This window comes from Pelobates fuscus, chromosome 2, assembly GCF_036172605.1.
Source record: "Pelobates fuscus isolate aPelFus1 chromosome 2, aPelFus1.pri, whole genome shotgun sequence".
Lineage (NCBI taxonomy): Eukaryota > Metazoa > Chordata > Amphibia > Anura > Pelobatidae > Pelobates > Pelobates fuscus.
This window is the reverse complement of record NC_086318.1, coordinates 10412743-10433735: the sequence shown is the minus strand read 5'-3', so window position 1 is coordinate 10433735 and position 20993 is coordinate 10412743. Positions and strand designations below refer to the sequence as shown.

Genomic DNA, 20993 nt, shown 5'->3' with positions numbered 1-20993 from the left:
ATGATTTCTCATTTGTGCGTCAGCTCATCTCCTCTCCCTCCTCAATTCCCCTCCCCACCTTTTTTCCCCCTTTTTTCTATTTTTTAACCATCCTTATAGCAATGCCCAGTAGGAAGGCTGAGCTAGGTAGCCCACTTACTATAGTCCACTATAACATACAGACACACACACACAGGACACACACACACAGGACACACACACACACACAGGACACACACACAGGACACACACACACACAAGACACACACACACGACACACACACAAGACACACACACACAAGACACACACACAAGACACACACACAAGACACACACACACAAGACACACACACACACAGGACACACACACACAGGACACACACACACAGGACACACACACACAGGACACACACACACAGGACACACACACACAGGACACACACACACAGGACACACACACACAGGACACACATACAAAGACATAGACAGGCACACATACGTGTGTGTGTGTGTGTGTGTGTATGTGTGCCTGTCTGTGTCTTTGTATGTGTGCCTGTCTGTGTCTTTGTATGTGTGCCTGTCTGTGTCTTTGTATGTGTGCCTGTCTGTGTCTTTGTGTGTGTGTCCTGTGTGTGTGTCTGTATGTTACAGTGGACTATAGTAAGTGGGCTACCTAGCTCAGCCTTCCTACTGGGCATTGCTATAAGGACGGTTAAAAAATAGAAAAAAAGGGGAATAAAAGGTGGGGAGGGGAATTGAGGAGGGAGAGGAGATGAGCTGACGCACAAATGAGAAATCATATTATGCGCAAACAGAGAAGTCGTCTGAATATCACTGAAAGAGACCTTTGTTTGTTCCTTACGAAAATCGAACCAGATATCAAATATTTAGTCTCGCAGCATCAACCTCAAGGATCTCATTAATCACTAGTAAAGGTAATTTCAATTTACCTTATAAACCTGCATTAAGTAGAAATAAAAAGATAAATGTACGTACATTTATTTTTTTTAAAAACACCCCCCTTTCTTAAAAATATTCTGCATTTGCGCGAAAACTGGTGGGCGGTAAGGAAATTTTTTCAACCAAAAAGATGCATTAGTGGGCGGTAGGTAGAAAAAGGTTGACTACCACTGGTCTAAACACTTGGAATCCATGAGAGATTTGCTTAGGTAAAAGTAGGCAGATCCCACTAATATGTAAAAAATGTTTGCCCTTAAGGAAATTTGTTAAAAACTCATGTAATCCAATATGGATACAAGACGTTGTGACAAATGTCCATTGAATTTAAGAAGGCAATACACCACAAACATTTATCACAGCACCAATTTTAAAAGGCTTTAAATTACATTTTGAGTTTTTGATGATTTATGAAAATTTCAATTGATGAGGTGTCCAAGCATAAGAGCACGGATGTAGCACATGCTTAGAGATTGCACGAACATAAGTAAATTGCAAATATTTGCATGTAATATTAAAAAATAAAAACACACAAACATAGCTATTCAGCATACTGACTTTGAAGAGTTTTCATTTAACAATTTTGATATTAAAGTTATTTGAAAAATACACAGGAATGTTTTTGAATATTTTAAATCACCTTACTGACTTCTTCTGAACAAATCTGAATATAGGCCATAATATCTTTACACAAAATTGCCCCGTCTCCATGTGACATATGGACCTATATCTGATACTCTGCAGCTCACAGTAATCCTCTTCAATTTGAAAGAAAAACATTCAATAAAAAAATGTCGGACATTTGTAAACGTGTACCCTTGTATATGCATTTATTGCAGTGAGTTATGTGTTTAGCAAGTCCTAACATAGTTCAATACAGGAATTAATGTTTGTTTATGGAATTAGAGGACACCGTAAACGTCAGTCTCTGTTTGTTTTAATTAACTTGCTTTGAGCCTAGCTGTTGCACATGTCCTTAAAGGACCAATATAGGCACCCAGACCACTTCAGCTTAATGAAGTGGTCTGGGTGCCAGATCCATCTAGGATTAAACCTGCCTGCTGTAGACATAGCAGAGAAACTGCTATGTTTACATTAGGGTTAATTCAGCCTCTAGTGGCTGTCTCATTGACAGCCGCTAGAGGCACTTCCACACTTCTCACTGTGATTTCCACAGTGAGAAGACGCCAGCATCCATAGAAAAGCATTGAGAATGCTTTCCTATGGACTGGCTGAATGCGCGCGCGCGGCTCTTGCCGCGCATGCACATTCAGCCGATGACGGCCAAAGGAGGAGGAGAGTCCCCGGTACTGGAGAAAGGTGAGTTTTTAACCCCCTTCCTCCCCTTTCAGCCCGGCGGGAGGGGGGCCATGAGGGTGGGGGCACCCTCAGGGCACTATAGTGGTCCTTTAATTGCCATTTTTCTGACAAAGGGTTTCATAGAATAAGACTTGTGAAGAATTTGGGGCAATCCAACATGGCTGCTGAGCCATTAGATCAACCAACTTCAGTTATAGTAAAATCTCACAGCAATTTGTTCATCTGTAACAAATTGTTCTGAAGGTACAGATGGTAAAAGATGTGAACTTTTTGTTGCTACATAGGACTCTACAATGGTGCTTAACCCCTTAAGGACACATGACATGATTCCCTTTTATTCCAGAAGTTTGGTCCTTAAGGGGTTAAAGTCATTTGAAAAATGTAAAAATAGTCTCTAGTAGCAATCCTTCAACTAAGAGGTGAAGTTAACGCAGTATAAATCTGCAGGGAATTGTGTTCCTGGGAACAGAATAGATTGGATTACTGTCATTAAAGAGTGTAATTAGTGGTAAAAGCTAAACGATACACTTGATTGAAACACTATTCATACAGTCCCTTATCACTGCAATGCCACCTTCAGCTATTAGAGGCCAACGATTAGTATAACACCCATGATGCTTTGCCAGCCTTAAGGTGGAACAGTCACCTGCCTAACTTTCAGTTTGCCCAAACCATGTGTTTACATAGTGTTTAATCAAATGCCTGGTTAATAAACATTTAAGTATACTACATCCGACTGGCAAACCTGAGGTTCAAAAAGCTGACCTGAAAAGATATTCTAATTCAACATCACAGCATGGATATATAACCCAAATCGTGCCATTTGGGTCTAATTGCTAACATTTTGTGTCAATATACACTGACGTATTCAGCTTATAAATACACATTATGTGAAAAAGACAAGTCGTCGATGCTTAAACTGAAATCCTGTGTGCACCAACTCAGCACTGGCCGTCGTTTGGATTGTTCTACAACAAATAAAGAATACACACTACTATCACAGACTGCCATTTTGGGTCACAAAGGAATTTATTCCTAGTGTGTTGCAAAAATTGGAAGTCCTTCAGTTTTTTTCTTTTGCCTTCTTTTGGATCAACAGCAAAAAGATATGTGAGAAAGGCTAAACGTGATGGACGCAAGTCTCTTTTCAGCCTCTATGTAATATAACCAACGGAAGGACCAAATCACAGCCTAAATGTACATTAAGGGGAAATGGGGCACTATAACTACTTCAGGTTTATTGCAGTGGGAAGAGTCTTATAATCCATAACATCCATATTGGCCAACTCGCAGAACATTGGCCAGCCCTGTGCGAAATGCTCAGAGATGATTTACTACATCTCACTGTAGTGGTCATGGTGTAGAGCGTCCCTTTAATAAAACATGACAGATCAGCAAGCACCATCATGTAAAAACTACTTGCATGATGCTCAGCAAGCCTGGAAAACGCATCCTTTAAAATAAAAAGCAGATCAGAAGTCATAGGCCCAATACAACCAGAGAACCTGCTTATTACCCTGTATTTAGAGGGTGACCACAACTTGTGGACCTAACATTTGAACTTGTCGGGGGTTATTTGATAATCAGTATAGCTCCAACAAGTCATTTGTGAATATAGCCCAAAAGAAGAAGAGAATTACTCTAATTCTGCCATTTTAGCCTTTAAAAAAAACAAAATACACATCCAAACTATGTGCTCACCTGAACTTGCTGTAGCTTTCCTGGTACAGAATAACTTTAATATCACTGCAAATAATGCAATGTCTGAACATCGTACACTGAGAATTGTAGAGGATTCACACAGAATGCCATTTAAGCCCCATCAGGAGGTATGGGGTTATATCCAACGCTACACAGGGTTTAGGAGGTATGGGGTCCATTATATCCAACGCTACACAGGGTTTAGGAGGTATGGGGTCCATTATATCCAACGCTACACAGGGTTTAGGAGGTATGGGGTCCGTTATATCCAACGCTACACAGGGTATAAGAGGTATGGGGTCCGTTATATGTAACGCTATATAGGGTTTAGGAGGTATAGGGGGTCCGTTATATGTAACGCTATACAGGGAGTGCAGAATTATTAGGCAAGTTGTATTTTTGAGGATTCATTTTATTATTGAACAACAACCATGTTCTCAATGAACCCAAAAAACTCATTAATATCAAAGCTGAATATTTTTGGAAGTAGTTTTTAGTTTGTTTTTAGTTATAGCTATTTTAGGGGGATATCTGTGTGTGCAGGTGACTATTACTGTGCATAATTATTAGGCAACTTAACAAAAAACAAATATATACCCATTTAAATTATTTATTTTTACCAGTGAAACCAATATAACATCTCAACATTCACAAATATACATTTCTGACAGTCAAAAACATAACAAAAACAAATCAGTGACCAATATAGCCACCTTTCTTTGCAAGGACACTCAAAAGCCTGCCATCCATGGATTCTGTCAGTGTTTTGATCTGTTCACCATCAACATTGCGTGCAGCAGCAACCACAGCCTCCCAGACACTGTTCAGAGAGGTGTACTGTTTTCCCTCCTTGTAAATCTCACATTTGATGATGGACCACAGGTTCTCAATGGGGTTCAGATCAGGTGAACAAGGAGGCCATGTCATTAGATTTTCTTCTTTTATACCCTTTCTTGCCAGCCACGCTGTGGAGTACTTGGACGCGTGTGATGGAGCATTGTCCTGCATGAAAATCATGTTTTTCTTGAAGGATGCAGACTTCTTCCTGTACCACTGCTTGAAGAAGGTGTCTTCCAGAAACTGGCAGTAGGACTGGGAGTTGAGCTTGACTCCATCCTCAACCCGAAAAGGCCCCACAAGCTCATCTTTGATGATACCAGCCCAAACCAGTACTCCACCTCCACCTTGCTGGCGTCTGAGTCGGACTGGAGCTCTCTGCCCTTTACCAATCCATCCATCTGGCCCATCAAGACTCACTCTCATTTCATCAGTCCATAAAACCTTAGAAAAATCAGTCTTGAGATATTTCTTGGCCCAGTCTTGACGTTTCAGCTTGTGTGTCTTGTTCAGTGGTGGTCGTCTTTCAGCCTTTCTTACCTTGGCCATGTCTCTGAGTATTGCACACCTTGTGCTTTTGGGCACTCCAGTGATGTTGCAGCTCTGAAATATGGCCAAACTGGTGGCAAGTGGCATCTTGGCAGCTGCACGCTTGACTTTTCTCAGTTCATGGGCAGTTATTTTGCGCCTTGGTTTCTCCACACGCTTCTTGCGACCCTGTTGACTATTTTGAATGAAACGCTTGATTGTTCGATGATCACGCTTCAGAAGCTTTGCAATTTTAAGAGTGCTGCATCCCTCTGCAAGATATCTCACTATTTTTGACTTTTCTGAGCCTGTCAAGTCCTTCTTTTGACCCATTTTGCCAAAGGAAAGGAAGTTGCCTAATAATTATGCACACCTGATATAGGGTGTTGATGTCATTAGACCACACCCCTTCTCATTACAGAGATGCACATCACCTAATATGCTTAATTGGTAGTAGGCTTTCGAGCCTATACAGCTTGGAGTAAGACAACATGCATAAAGAGGATGATGTGGTCAAAATACTAATTTGCCTAATAATTCTGCACGCAGTGTATAGTGTTTAGGAGGTATGGGGTCCGTTATATTTAACGCTATATAGTGTTTAGGAGGTATGAGGTCCGTTATATGCAACACTATATAGGGTTTAGGAGGTATAGGGTCTGTTATATGTAACGCTATATAGGGTTTAGGAGGTATGGGGTCAATTATATGCAACGCTATATAAAGTTTAGGCGATATGGGGTCCGTTATATGTAATGCTATATAGTGTTTAGGAGGTATGGGGTCCGTTATATGTAACGCTATATAGTGTTTAGGAGGTATGGGGTCCGTTATATGCAACGCTATATAGTGTTTAGGAGGTATGGGGTCCGTTATATGTAACGCTATATAGGGTTTAGGAGGTATGAGGTCCGTTATATGCAACACTATATAGGGTTTAGGAGGTATAGGGTCCGTTATATGTAACGCTATATAGGGTTTAGGAGGTATGGGGTCCATTATATGCAACGCTATATAGGGTTTAGGAGGTATGGGGTCCGTTATATGTAACGCTATATAGTGTTTAGGAGGTATGAGGTCCGTTATATGCAACACTATATAGGGTTTAGGAGGTATGGGGTCCATTATATGTAACGCTATATAGGGTTTAGGAGGTATGGGGTCCGTTATATGTAACGCTATATAAAGTTTAGGCGATATGGGGTCCGTTATATGTAACGCTATATAGGGTTTAGGAGGTATGGGGTCCGTTATATGTAACGCTATATAGGGTTTAGGAGGTATGGGGTCCGTTATATGTAACGCTATATAGGGTTTAGGAGGTATGGGGTCCATTATATGCAACGCTATATAAAGTTTAGGCGATATGGGGTCCGTTATATGTAATGCTATATAGGGTTTAGGAGGTATAGGATCCGTTCGTTACATGCAACGTTTATAGCGTTTAGGAGGTGTGGGGTCCGTTATAACGAACGCTATATAGTATTTAGGAGGTCTGCTCTATATTATGCCAATTGATTTTAGGAGATATGGGGTCCATTATATATAATGCTATAAAGCAGGGCTTGACAATTTTGCTTGCCAGCTACAAAGTTAAAAGCCAGGTTTTACAATATCAAAAATACAATTCTTAAAGGGACACTATAGTCACCAGAACCACTACAGCTTAATGTAGTTGTTCTCGTGCCTATAATCTGTCCCTTCACACTTTTCAATGTAAACCCCGCCTTTTCAGAGAAAATGCAGTATTTACATTGCTGCCTTGCAACACTTCTAGTGACAATCACTCAGACGGCCTCTGGAGTGCATCCTGGGTCAGTGCTGCACAGTATCTACGTGTGGTGTTTTGCCACACATGCGCAATAGCCTCCCAAGGCAGGGCCAGTTGCGGGATCAGTACAGCGTGGGAGAAAAAGGTGAGTAAAAACCCCTTTCCCATGTGATTGAAGGAGGACCATTCATCTAAACACACACACTCACTGACCTTGGTTCAGCTTTCCCTGTGGTCCAGCAGGGCTTCAGTCATCTCCCTGCACTGCTCCATAGAGCGCCGTTTAGTGATGCCGGGGCTGGAATTACATATTTTGGCTCCCGGCATCACTGGAGGAGCAAAGCAGGGAGGGAGGTTACAGCTGCCCCACTCGCCTGCCCGTCTGTCTCAAACCTCCAGGACTAGCCCAAATACCTATGCATGTTTAAATAAATGGAAATTATTTCCCAACTCTAATGGCCATTAAAAGCATATGTCTATTGGAGATATAATCACGTTTACTGGAGATGTAGGACCATTCTAATCTGCACAAAATATATGGCGCAAGCGCACTTTCTACGCCAGTGCAACGCAATAAGAGGAAGTGATCAATGGGGTATAGGCGTATTTGGAAACCCAATTTGCTGCAGCTGAATTAACACACGCAACTGGGAAGAGACCGATCACTCCTGTATCCTATGGCTTACTGATGCAAGTATTTTGTGTGGATATGGAAGTGAATGACCGCACTATAATGTCCCCAGCAGAACATGACAGCTTGGGTTCCCACAAACTGATTAGGTTTTGTGAAAGTTTGGAAAAACTTTTACAAAATCTTTAAGGACTTCAACCAAAGTAACCTAGCATCTGAACCAATAAAGTACAATACTAATGACAATAATGTTATACAGTGGTTGGCGTGGTTGGAGCGGCCCTTTCAGTTTCCAGAACACTGCAGTTTGATATTACGTTATTGAGTGGTCATGCCATGAAGTACTGATTTCCATAGCCTTTAATACCGACACTGAAGGCCCTAACAGAGACTTTGGAGAAACATTTCGAGGAACAACTACTTAAATGCTGACATTTACAGAACAAGCTCCTACATCATCGCAGAAAAATACCTACCGGTAATAGCTTTAATGGTGGCATGAAAGTTCTAAAAAAAAAAAAAACGTAAAAGCTAAAACCAACTTAAAGCAAAACACACAATATATCAAAGTGATAAATATTGTATCACTAATAATAAACAATATTTCAGATTGAACGTACAATCCAACAATAATAAAAACGATGACGTTTGCCAATTATATGAATGTATAAAGTATATGTTAAGATATACCATTGGATGGCTGCACAGAATTTACATTCCTGGAACTTTGTTCTGGTCTGGCTGACGCCATCAGAGGTGCAAAATACTGCATATTAAGACTCCAGTAACCATGACCCTTTCATATTTTATCAGCCAAATTTGCCATTCCTCAGATTTACATTTTGATTGTCACTTTACAAACAGGACAGCAATAAGACCTGGAATCTGCCCACCATACTATCAAGGTACCTTCATTCTGGGTGCCATAAACATTACAGAACACACTACACTTGCCAGTAACGTGAACAGGGCTTCATATTCGGCAATTTAAATGACTCCCACAATGCAATAGGACAGGGCATAATACCCATTCAGCCACCAAATGCAGCAATACAGCTGCAACCTCTTAGCTCACTACCAGGAATGACATTTGTAGCTGATCTCAGCCATCATGTAGGAAGAATGCAGTGACCGTTGCCTAACAACTAAATTATTCATAGAGCTGAATGAGGGGCAAGCAATCCATACGACAGCATAACAGGATAGTATGAGAACTAGCTGTCAGAGGCAGGCAGGTCTCGGGGGCAGCCGGAACACACAGCAGAACTGGCTATTTTTACTTCATTTGGACACTTCCCATCATGCCTCTAAAATCACGTCATATGTCACATGACAAGCATGCAATGCATCCAGTTTACATTTGGCCCTGACTCTAAGAAAGCCAGTAGTGTAGAAGGGGTTCTGATGCAAAATACACAAGCTGATAAATACAGGGAAAATGTTAAAACGTACTCCACCCCAGCCGCGTCATGACTGCTTTGAAAGAACAACATGCTGAACTTTGTTCTGTTTGCCAGGGGCCTGATCCAAAAACGGAGACTCTTACCAACTCTCCCGATATAACGATAAAGAAAATACACAGGTATGAAAGGGTCTGCTGCAAGAGAAATAACCATGGAGAACCAACCATTTAAATGCCATAAGTGCGAACCGTCCTAAAAGGGTTAACATTTTACCAGCTACACTAATTGTGTAATTAATATATATATATACAGTAAAAATAAAAATCCAGCGCACTCACTGGTGTGCTGGATTTTTATTTTTACTGTACGTATTGGCCCCCAGCAGCACCCCATTTAAGCATGTTTAGGTGAGTGCAGCCAGCCCTGTGCATGCATGCATGTATGTATATATATTTGTGTTAGGTGCTTATGATAGTACAGTGTGAAATGCCATAAATAAATGTAGGATAATAAAAGAGCAAGTCAGTTGTGGTTTGCTGGAACCAACGATGAGGTAGGCCTGAGAAAGAAGAGGACCTACCCAGGAAAAGAAATAGAAAGGAAATAAATGTTAAAATGTGTCGTGGGGGGAGGGTCATTCAACGCTGACCTCGAATGGTAATGAGCAAGGTAAGGGGAGTGAGTGCCTTAAGTAGGCTAGAGGTAGCAAACCAGCCCCTCCCACAAATCCAGGCAAATTGCCTTAATACTTGTGTTAGGTGCTTATGATGGTACAGTGTGAAATACCATAGATAAATGTAGGATAATAAAAGAGCAAGTCGGTTGTGGTTTGCCGGAACCGACGATGAGGTAGGCCTGAGAAAGAAGGGGGCAAAATTGAAGTAAACAAATTTATTACAGACAACCAATACATATACATTTTATCAACCAGACATGTTTTTTGAAAGCATCCCTTAAATTCTTGTACTGGGTGCGGTATGTACCGTGAGTAAGCGGATGACTTCCAGCGCCCCAGTGTTTTGCTAACATGAGTTGGGATGTTTACACTGGAGGCTGTGGACGCGGCTCCTATACGAAAGGAGTGCCCTGAGTAGTTGGCTGCGTTGAGGCCCAGTTGTGTGAGCAAAGACCTGACGTAGGTCATGAAGGTTGTAGTGGTGAGTACTGAACCTTGCAGCTGTAGTAATGGTTGTGAGGGTAGTAAGTTATGATGCTGTATGTAGGCATCAAGAACCCTGACTGGACACCATCTGTTGTGCGTGGGATAGTACAGAATGTTTACGGGTATGTGCTGACTGGTTTTGGAGTGAGGTAAAGTCAGGATGTAATGATCCATATGTTTTGTCAAGTGGGAATAGAGGAGGAAAGGAGTAGTTTGGGTCATGGAGGTTGTAGTGAATTCTCTCGGTCTTAGAAATCCATAGAAAGCTATGTATATTGCTGTTTTGATGATGGAGTTTGTATTGGTGTCAAACGGTTTTAAGTCAAGCAGGTTAGATAATGCTTTAAAGATATGGTTATCTATGGGTAGCCTCTGGGCTGTATGTGTGGGTTCTGATTTCTGAATACCTCTGAGTATGGTCTTAATTTGGTGAGAGGCCATGAAACTGTTGTCATTTGGGTGTAAGATTAGCATGTGGTGTTGAATGCCAGTGAGATAGAGTTTGATGGTGTTACATGACATTTTAAGTTCAAGGTGGCAAAAGGAAGCAAACCCCAAAAAAGATGTCCTAACAAATGGTTGCATGATGTTATGTTCCAGAAGGAATCTTTTGAATAGTGTGAAAGCTCTGTTGTATGTTTTGTGTGTATTGTTTGAAAGTGCCAATTGGGACAATGTCCTGCTATGCTGCATGATGGTTTCTAGTCCAGTATGAGTTGTTGAAATGTTGGAGTGATGGTGGCTGTGGGCGCCGCTGACGGGAGTGCTTGATGAAACGCCTGAAATTTAAAGCAAGACAAATTGTCAGCAGCTGTGTTACATACACCTGGAACATGGAAACAACATAGGAAAAAATTATGACAAGCTGCCAACCAAGTGAGTTTCCTCAGAAATCTCATGATCGTAAGGGATTTGGAACGACCTTTGTTGATGATGTGACAGGTTGCCTGGTTATCTGAGTAGCAACGAACTGGCATGTTTGCCCATAAATGACCCCATGCTACGGCAGCCGCCACGATGGGATAGATCTCAAAAAGAGCTGAGGTAGTGGAAAAACCTTCCAAATCCTGAACTGCTGAAGGCCAGCTGCCCCAAAGCCATTCGTTCCCAAAAATTGCTGCAAAACCAGTGGTAGATGCCGCATCTGACCAAATGGTGGGAGATGAGTCAGTCAATTGAGGGAGGAACATACTTTTACCATTCCAAGTGGATAAAAATCTCTTCCACATGTTTAGATCTGCCCTAGCTTGGGTATCTAAGGACAACCTGTGCGTGTCATGTAGGAAAAGTGGAAAAAGATGCAATAGTCGTGATATCAAGGAGCGGCCTTGAGGTATGATGCGCATAGCAAAATTTAGTGATCCCAGCAGGGACTGTAGCTCTTTGCGGTTGCAAGTACCGAGCTGAAGGTAGCTGTTTATGTAAGTGAGAATATTCACTATCTTATCGTGTGGTTGGCTCGCTTGCATTGTGGCGGAGTCTAATTGGATACCCAGAAAAGTGATAACCGTGTCTGGCCCCTCTGTTTTCTTAGGGGAGATAGGTACACCAAGTTGCTCAAATAGCTTAGTGGTAGCTTTGAGACTAGTAGGAGGGGGAGTGTTCTCCTCGACCAGTAGGAAATCGTCCAGGTAATGTAATACCGTAGGGCATCTGGCTATGTTCAATAGTAACCAGCATAATAATAAAGGTTAACCGGGAGAAAAAAATAGTAGTTCCCGGACCACTTGATGCCATGCAGGTGCCACAGTGTGGGGTGGATTGGTAGTAACTTAAAGGCGTTGGTAATGTCGGTCTTACTGAGCCAGGCTCCAACCCCTGCTTGTATGATAGCGGTAATAGCGTGATCTATGGTGGTGTATTGCAGGGAGAATTCCTCAGAGGGGATGAGGGAATTAAGACTGGGGTTGGCCGATGAGTGGGGTGCCGATAAGTCAATGATGAGTCTCTGTTTTTGGGAAGATTTCCCTGTGACAATACCAATGGGGTTAGTGCGCCATTCTGTGAATGGGGAAGTTTTGAAAGGCCCCAATACGAAGCCTTCAGCCACTTCTTGAGCAATGAGGGTGTCAACCGCTGTGGGGTTTTGTTGGGCGGATTGTAGATTAGGGCATTCCAGAGTTCCGACTGGTAAGTGTAGGATACCTGTATGGAAGCCTTCTGTTAAACCAGAGATAAGAAAGTCTATTAGATGGGTGCTGAGACATAAATGCAGTGAATACTGGCATATTAATGGACGTTAGGTAAGGCTTGGAATACATTTTATTTGGACACATGGTCTTTGCATGTGCCCTAAAACATTTTGAACAGAGATGCAATAGTCTACATCCACTGTAATTACAAGACCCAACATTAAAATTATTACATATCTGGGACTTGCCCAGAAACTTGATTGGGCGTCCCAGTTTGTCTCATGACAACTTCTCTGGAACCCCAGAGGAACTAGCTCCTTGCGTGGAGGCATGTTCATCCGCCGTGTTGGGACAAACACGTGTTTGTAGTATGGGCTGTGGAGGAGCAGCATGCACAAGCCAGTGTTCTTAGACCTGCAAAGTGTCTGCAAAATGACTGTATCAATCCTTCCCCAGTTGGATCATGTTCCGTACTGGGAGAAGGCTCCAGACACTTTTGCGGATTTGTCGTCTCCTCAATTCCGTGGTTTATACGTGGAATCGTCCAGGATCTGATCGATGCTGGACTGGCTAGCTCTCCTCCTTGTGTGGGAGTGACAGCTCTAGCCGGGGTGCTAGGCAGGGAGAAATCCTCTACCCCTTCCTGAGACATACTATAAACAAAACAATTAATTAGTATAGGAAACCACCAAATTGTACTGGCAGGCTAGCTAGGCCGGATGGCGAAAACATTATACTTGTTTGGTGACAGATAAGGCCCTGCTAATTGCCAAGCGGCTTGAGAGGCTCTATCTATGCGTTGGCGCGAGGGGTTATTGAGGCCACTCGTCGTAGTGGCAGGAGTTTTAGGCCTCTCTGTGACTAAGACAGAAAACAGGGGAAGGGAGTGACAGGTGAGGCCCTCTCTATGCAACATGCGAGGCGGCTAGCTAACGTGTGGCCCGATGGGTGTTTGAAACGTTTGAGGCGGGGTGTTGGCCTTGCGGGACCACTAACTGATGGCGATTGCCAAGAAGGGGTAAATACCTATTGGGATGCCTGTGACCCTATTGCCAGCACTCTAACCTAGGGGGATGAAATGAAATGTATGGTAGAAATACCATATGAGCAGGTGTACGTACCTGGTAGTATGACAAATTCACAGGAAAAACCTGGAGCAAATATATATAAGCTTGACAGCCTGAAATGGGTAAAAGAAAGTAGTATGATGAGTGTGGATTGTTGGAAAGAAAACAGACTTATAGCCTGTAGCAGCAATGTTTTAAGATTTGCTTGCGTATAATTGCAAATAAAATGTTGATACTATGCAATAGATATGTGTTACTCAGAAATGTTGGCATGGCTTTAATAAGATATCTGAGGGAGGCCGTGGCCTATGTACCAACAACATATGTGTTATATAATAATGGTGTGTAAGGGGAACATAACATGTAAGTTTATATATATATATATATATATATATGTATATTACTGTGCAGGAAACGTATGATTGGTTGGATCAGTACGTGTGATACAACCCGAGTATGCATGAAAAGGAATTAAATCCTTATGTGTCATGGTTAACAACAAAGAAATGAGGCCTGTAACGTAGGCTGATTTAATTGTAATTAAATAGAGAATTTAAAAAAAAAAAAAAATACGCATAATTTAGCCGAACAATTTGTAAGAAATTAAGCCGCGAAAAAGGCTTTGAAATGCAACTGTGCAGAGGAAACCGTAAAGCGAGGACCCGTGCTGTAGAGTGCGCCGTGGGAACCGATCCTGGCGTGACAGGTAGGTCTGACTTACGGTTTAGGAGTCCCTGGGACGCGATCTACGACGAAGACCCGGGTAAGAAGCTGGACGGACGGAAAAGGCCTGCAAGAGGATTCCTGGACATAGCTTGCTGCAGAAAAACTTGTGGGTAAGAAAACCAAGATGGCATCTGAGAGAACCCGGAAGTGGATCCTCATTCAACTCTGACCTCGAATGGTAATGAGCAAGGTAAGGGGAGTGCCTTAAGTAGGCTAGAGGTAGCAAACCAGCCCCTCCCACAAATCCAAGCAAATTGCCTTAATACATATATCCATCCAAGTAAAATTCAAATTTTATTTCAACCATTACCACTTGATGAACGCAAGTCTATTTTCAGCTATGTAACTACGTATGTAATTACTAAACTGTTTGACAGTGTACTGGCAGATTGCACCCAGAGACTACTGGCACTATAACCACTACAGCACAGCACTCTGTGGTATAGTGCCTAAATTATCTCTTTACTGCAAGTCAGATTTGTGGTGGGAATTGTAAACAGTCCCATGAAAAGCTTCAAATAAGATAAGTAAATAGAATGATCCGAGGGAGACAGAGGGAGACAGAGGGAGAAAAAACTATGAGACAGTAATAAATTGTGTTTCTGGGATACTCTAGTTCAGGCATAGGCAACCTTCGGCACTGCAGATGTTTTGGACTACACCTCCCAGGATGCTTTGCCAGCATTATGGGGGATGTAGTCCACAACATCTGGAGTGACGAAGGTTGCCTACACCTGAACTAGTTAATTGATCTCAACTCTGACCCCCCCAGGGCAATTAAAAGAATTATTTGGAAGCAATAGGCGGCCAGAGAATCAAGGGAGTATTAGTTCAGAAACATCTGGGGGTCAGAATTTGAAATGTCGACAGACAATAAATGGATGTCGGACACAGCTTTCCTTATCATTAACATACCCTCTTAGCACTATCCCCTGCTTATCTAAGAGTGTTCCTTACATGATCAGAAAATGAACAAAAAACACAAGGTTTTCCCAGTCTATGCACTATATTAATATATAGACAAACAAGCAAACTATCCCTATTAAGAGAAAGTTGGAAGCAACAGGCATGCCTTAGAATGCTGGAGGAAATCAATGAAATCCAATCAAACTGAGTCATTCATGACACACAATGGGCTGGGACAGCTCCAGATTGCAAGGACCACCCCGAGCAGCTCACACAGTTTGAAGAAATCCCGATAGCCTCACAGCAGGACTAGTGTACGGTACTAGCGATCATAAAAGGTGCCACTAAGCCTGATACAGAGTCCTGGTTAAAACAAAGTAACAAAACGTCTGTCATTTGCAAATATAAATGTTTATATGTCATGCTTTGGCTTCATCACAATGACAGCCATTAATATTCTCAACCCAGTGGTAGGGAGCGGATTAATCCTTGTAGGTATCAATTCTCTAACACTGGATCCTAAGGGCAGTGGCAGACCAGAAAAGTCATAAACAGACTACTATGACTGTTAAGCATTGCTCTCAAGAAAGCCAGGCCTGTGAGTGAAGTAATACAGCAATCCCAACACAAACTATAAACACTTTGTACATCATCACTTGAAAAAAGGGGCATATAATCAGATTTATAGGCCAAGAAATCTTTAAATACTCCACTTTAGTATTGGGTGTTAAACACAATAAGTACAATAAAAAGACATTCAGACACTAATTTAAGTGAGTAAACAAAAGAGAATACTGGTCAAACTCCTCACAGAGGCAAATACAGGGAGATCACAAGGAAGTGGTTTCCCCCATAACGTCTCCCGCGGGGACAGGGGATACTAGGGGGGGGTCTGACAGGGGATACTAGGGGGGGGGTCTGAAAGGGGATAATCGTGGGGGTCCTGACTGGGGATACTGGGGGGGAGAGGGATCTGAAAGGGGATAATCGTGAAGGTCCTGACTGGGGATACGGGGGGCGGTCTGACAGGGGATAATCGGGGGGGCGAGGGGGTCTGACAGGGGATACTCTCGGGGGGCGAGGCGGTCTGACGGGGGATACTCGGGGGGCGAGGGGGTCTGACAGGGGGATACTCGGGGGGCGAGGGGGTCTGACAGGGGGATACTCGGGGGGCGAGGGGGTCTGACAGGGGGATACTCGGGGGGGCGAGGGGGTCTGACAGGGGGATACTCGGGGGGGCGAGGGGGTCTGACAGGGGGATACTCGGGGGGCGAGGGGGTCTGACAGGGGGATACTCGGGGGGGAGGGGGTCTGACAGGGGGATACTCGGGGGGGGAGGGGGTCTGACAGGGGGATACTCGGGGGGGAGGGGGTCTGACAGGGGGATACTCGGGGGGAGGGGGTCTGACAGGGGGATACTCGGGGGGAGGGGGTCTGACAGGGGGATACTCGGGAGGGAGGGGGTCTGACAGGGGGTCTGACAGGGGGATACTCGGGGGGGAGGGGGTCTGACAGGGGGATACTCGGGGGGGAGGGGGTCTGACAGGGGATACTCGGGGGGGAGGGGGTCTGACAGGGGATACTCGGGGGGGAGGGGGTCTGACAGGGGATACTCGGGGGGTGGGGGTCTGACAGGGGATACTCGGGGGGAGGGGGTCTGACAGGGGATACTCGGGGGGGAGGGGGTCTGACAGGGGATACTCGGGGGGGAGGGGGTCTGACAGGGGATACTCGGGGGGGAGGGGGTCTGACAGGGGATACTCGGGGGGGAGGGGGTCTGACAGGGGATACTCGGGGGGGGGAGGGGGTCTGACAGGGGATACTCGGGGGGGGGAGGGGGTCTGACAGGGGATACTCGGGGGGGGGAGGGGGTCTGACAGGGGATACTCGGGGGGGGAGGGGGTCTGACAGGGGATACTCGGGGGTCTGACAGGGGATACTCGGGGGGGAGGGGGTCTGACAGGGGATACTCGGGGGGGAGGGGGTCTGACAGGGGATACTCGGGGGGGAGGGGGTCTGACAGGGGATACTCGGGGGGGAGGGGGTCTGACAGGGGATACTCGGGGGGGAGGGGGTCTGACAGGGGATACTCGGGGGGGAGGGGGTCTGACAGGGGATACTCGGGGGGGAGGGGGTCTGACAGGGGATACTCGGGGGGGAGGGGGTCTGACAGGGGATACTCGGGGGGGAGGGGGTCTGACAGGGGATACTCGGGGGGGAGGGGGTCTGACAGGGGATACTCGGGGGGGAGGGGGTCTGACAGGGGATACTCGGGGGGGGAGGGGGTCTGACAGGGGATACTCGGGGAGGAGGGGGTCTGACAGGGGATACTCTCGGGGGGAGGGGGTCTGACAGGGGATACTCTCGGGGGGAGGGGGTCTGACAGGGGATACTCTCGGGGGGAGGGGGTCTGACAGGGGATACTCTCGGGGGGAGGGGGTCTGACAGGGGATACTCTCGGGGGGAGGGGGTCTGACAGGGGATACTCTCGGGGGGAGGGGGTCTGACAGGGGATACTCTCGGTGGGGAGGGGGTCTGAGAGGGGATACCCTCGGTGGGGAGGGGGTCTGAGAGGGGATACTCTCGGTGGGGAGGGGGTCTGAGAGGGGATACTCTCGGTGGGGAGGGGGTCTGACAGGGGATACTCTCGGTGGGGAGGGGGTCTGACAGGGGATACTCTCGGGGGGAGGGGGTCTGACAGGTGATACTCTCGGGGGGGAGGGGGTCTGACAGGGGATACTCTCGGGGGGGGGGGGTCTGACAGGGGATACTCTCGGGGGGGAGGGGGTCTGACAGGGGATACTCTCGGGGGGGAGGGGGTCTGACAGGGGATACTCTCGGGGGGGAGGGGGTCTGACAGGGGATACTCTCGGGGGGGAGGGGGTCTGACAGGGGATACTCTCGGGGGGGACTGACAGGGGATACTCTCGGGGGGGAGGGGGTCTGACAGGGGATACTCTCGGGGGGAGGGGTTCTGACAGGGGATACTCTCGGGGGGAGGGGTTCTGACAGGGGATACTCTCGGGGGGGTCTGACAGGGGATACTCTCGGGGGGGACTGACAGGGGATACTCTCGGGGGGAGGGGTTCTGAGAGGGGATATTCTCGGGGGGGAGGGGGTCTGACAGGGGATACTCTCAGGGGGGAGGGGGTCTGACAGGGGATACTCTCGGGGGGGACTGACAGGGGATACTCTCGGGGGGAGGGGTTCTGAGAGGGGATATTCTCGGGGGGGAGGGGGTCTGACAGGGGATACTCTCGGGGGGGGAGGGGGTCTGACAGGGGATACTCGGGGGGGAGGGGGTCTGACAGGGGATACTCGGGGGGGAGGGGGTCTGACAGGGGATACTCGGGGGGGAGGGGGTCTGACAGGGGATACTCGGGGGGGAGGGGGTCTGACAGGGGATACTCGGGGGGAGGGGGTCTGACAGGGGATACTCGGGGGGGAGGGGGTCTGACAGGGGATACTCTCGGGGGGGAGGGGGTCTGACAGGGGATACTCTCGGGGGGGAGGGGGTCTGACAGGGGATACTCTCGGGGGGGAGGGGGTCTGACAGGGGATACTCGGGGGGGAGGGGGTCTGACAGGGGATACTCGGGGGGGAGGGGGTCTGACAGGGGATACTCTCGGGGGGGAGGGGGTCTGACAGGGGATACTCTCGGGGGGGAGGGGGTCTGACAGGGGATACTCTCGGGGGGGAGGGGGTCTGACAGGGGATACTCTCGGGGGGGAGGGGGTCTGACAGGGGATACTCTCGGGGGGGAGGGGGTCTGACAGGGGATACTCTCGGGGGGGAGGGGGTCTGACAGGGGATACTCTCGGGGGGGAGGGGGTCTGACAGGGGATACTCTCGGGGGGGAGGGGGTCTGACAGGGGATACTCTCGGGGGGGAGGGGGTCTGACAGGGGATACTCTCGGGGGGGAGGGGGTCTGACAGGGGATACTCGGGGGGGAGGGGGTCTGACAGGGGATACTCGGGGGGGAGGGGGTCTGACAGGGGATACTCGGGGGGGAGGGGGTCTGACAGGGGATACTCTCGGGGGGGAGGGGGTCTGACAGGGGATACTCTCGGGGGGGAGGGGGTCTGACAGGGGATACTCTCGGGGGGGGAGGGGGTCTGACAGGGGATACTCTCGGGGGGGGAGGGGGTCTGACAGGGGATACTCTCGGGGGGGAGGGGGTCTGACAGGGGATACTCTCGGGGGGGAGGGGGTCTGACAGGGGATACTCTCGGGGGGGAGGGGGTCTGACAGGGGATACTCTCGGGGGGGAGGGGGTCTGACAGGGGATACTCTCGGGGGGGAGGGGGTCTGACAGGGGATACTCTCGGGGGGGAGGGGGTCTGACAGGGGATACTCTCGGGGGGGAGGGGGTCTGACAGGGGATACTCTCGGGGGGGAGGGGGTCTGACAGGGGATACTCGGGGGGGAGGGGGTCTGACAGGGGATACTCGGGGGGGAGGGGGTCTGACAGGGGATACTCGGGGGGGAGGGGGTCTGACAGGGGATACTCGGGGGGGAGGGGGTCTGACAGGGGATACTCTCGGGGGGGGGGGGGGGATGGGGGGTGGCCTAGGCGGGTCACACAGTGTGAGGGGGTCCAGGTCAGACAGCTGTGGCCCCCAGGGGCCCCTTACCGATGGTGGAGATGAAGGTGGTGTTGAAGGCATCGTCCGAGAAGCGGAATAGGACGCAGGTCTTGCCCACCCCGGAGTCCCCGATCAGCAGCAGTTTGAACAGCAGGTCGTACGTCTTCTTCGCCATGAGCGGGACACACGGTGCGCCCCGGTCACTGGGCGGGAGGCTCGGTAACGCACGGTTCGGTACGGCCCGGTCACTGGGCGGTTCGGTCACCGGGAGGGAGGTTGGTTCGGTAACACACGGTTCGGTCACTGGGCGGCAGGCTCGGTAACACACGGTTCGGCCCGGTCACAGGGCGGGAGGGAGGGCGGCTCGGTAACACACGGTTCGCCCAGCCCTGCCGGATCCTCTGTCTCTCTGTCAGGCTCCTCCCCTAGGGCCCGGCCGGGAGACTCCGGACAAAATGGCGGCCCCTCCCCCAGCCGCGCGCGTCACCTGCCGCAGCGACACCCTCACAGAGTGCGCGCCCCCGGGCCCGGCCCCGCCCCTTCATTGTCATTGGATCCGCCCCTCCGCCAGGCGCGTTAACTCCGCCCCCTCCTCGGCACCGCCCTCCATGAGTGATGTGTTACTGTGTGATTGACAGCCCTGGAATGGCTGCACAGGCAATAGGATGTAACCTGGGATTCTATACAGAAAGCAATGCACAGGCAGTAATAATCAATCCTGATACACAGACAGTAATAATCAATCCTGATACACAGACAGTAATAATCAATCCTGGTACACAGACAGTAATAATCAATCCTGATACACAGACAGTAATAATCAATCCTGATACACAGACAGTAATAATCAATCCTGGTACACAGACAGTAATAATCAATCCTGATACACAGACAGTAATAATCAATCCTGATACACAGACAGTAATAATAATCAATCCTGATACACAGACAGTAATAATCAATCCTGATACACAGACAGTAATAATAATCAATCCTGATACACAGACAGTAATAAACAATCCTGATACACAGACAGTAATAATCAATCCTGATACACAGACAGTAATAATCAATCCTGGTACACAGACAGTAATAATCAATCCTGATACACAGACAGTAATAATCAATCCTGATACACAGACAGTAATAATAATCAATCCCGATACACAGACAGTAATAATCAATCCTGATACACAGACAGTAATAATAATCAATCCTGATACACAGACAGTAATAATCAATCCTGATACACAGACAGTAATAATAATAAACCCTGATACACAGAC

The 20993-nt window shown here is 47.3% G+C and overlaps 1 protein-coding gene across 3 annotated transcripts in view; it reads right to left on the bottom strand.

The window, feature by feature from the left end:
- RAB10 (RAB10, member RAS oncogene family) overlaps positions 1-20208 on the bottom strand; it is an 82838-nt gene extending 62630 nt beyond the window's left edge. The window contains exons 1-2 of one of the 3 annotated variants that reach the window (XM_063441938.1): positions 20066-20208; positions 19756-19921 (exon numbers count right to left, since the gene is read on the bottom strand). In XM_063441938.1, the coding sequence (XP_063298008.1) occupies positions 19756-19882 (127 nt within the window). In that variant the 5' untranslated portion in view covers positions 19883-19921; positions 20066-20208. Of the gene's footprint in view, positions 1-19755; positions 19967-20021 lie in introns of those variants that run through there. The other 2 variants (XM_063441939.1, XM_063441937.1) reach the window with 2 other exon arrangements.
- Between the last annotated feature and the right edge of the window lie 785 nt (positions 20209-20993).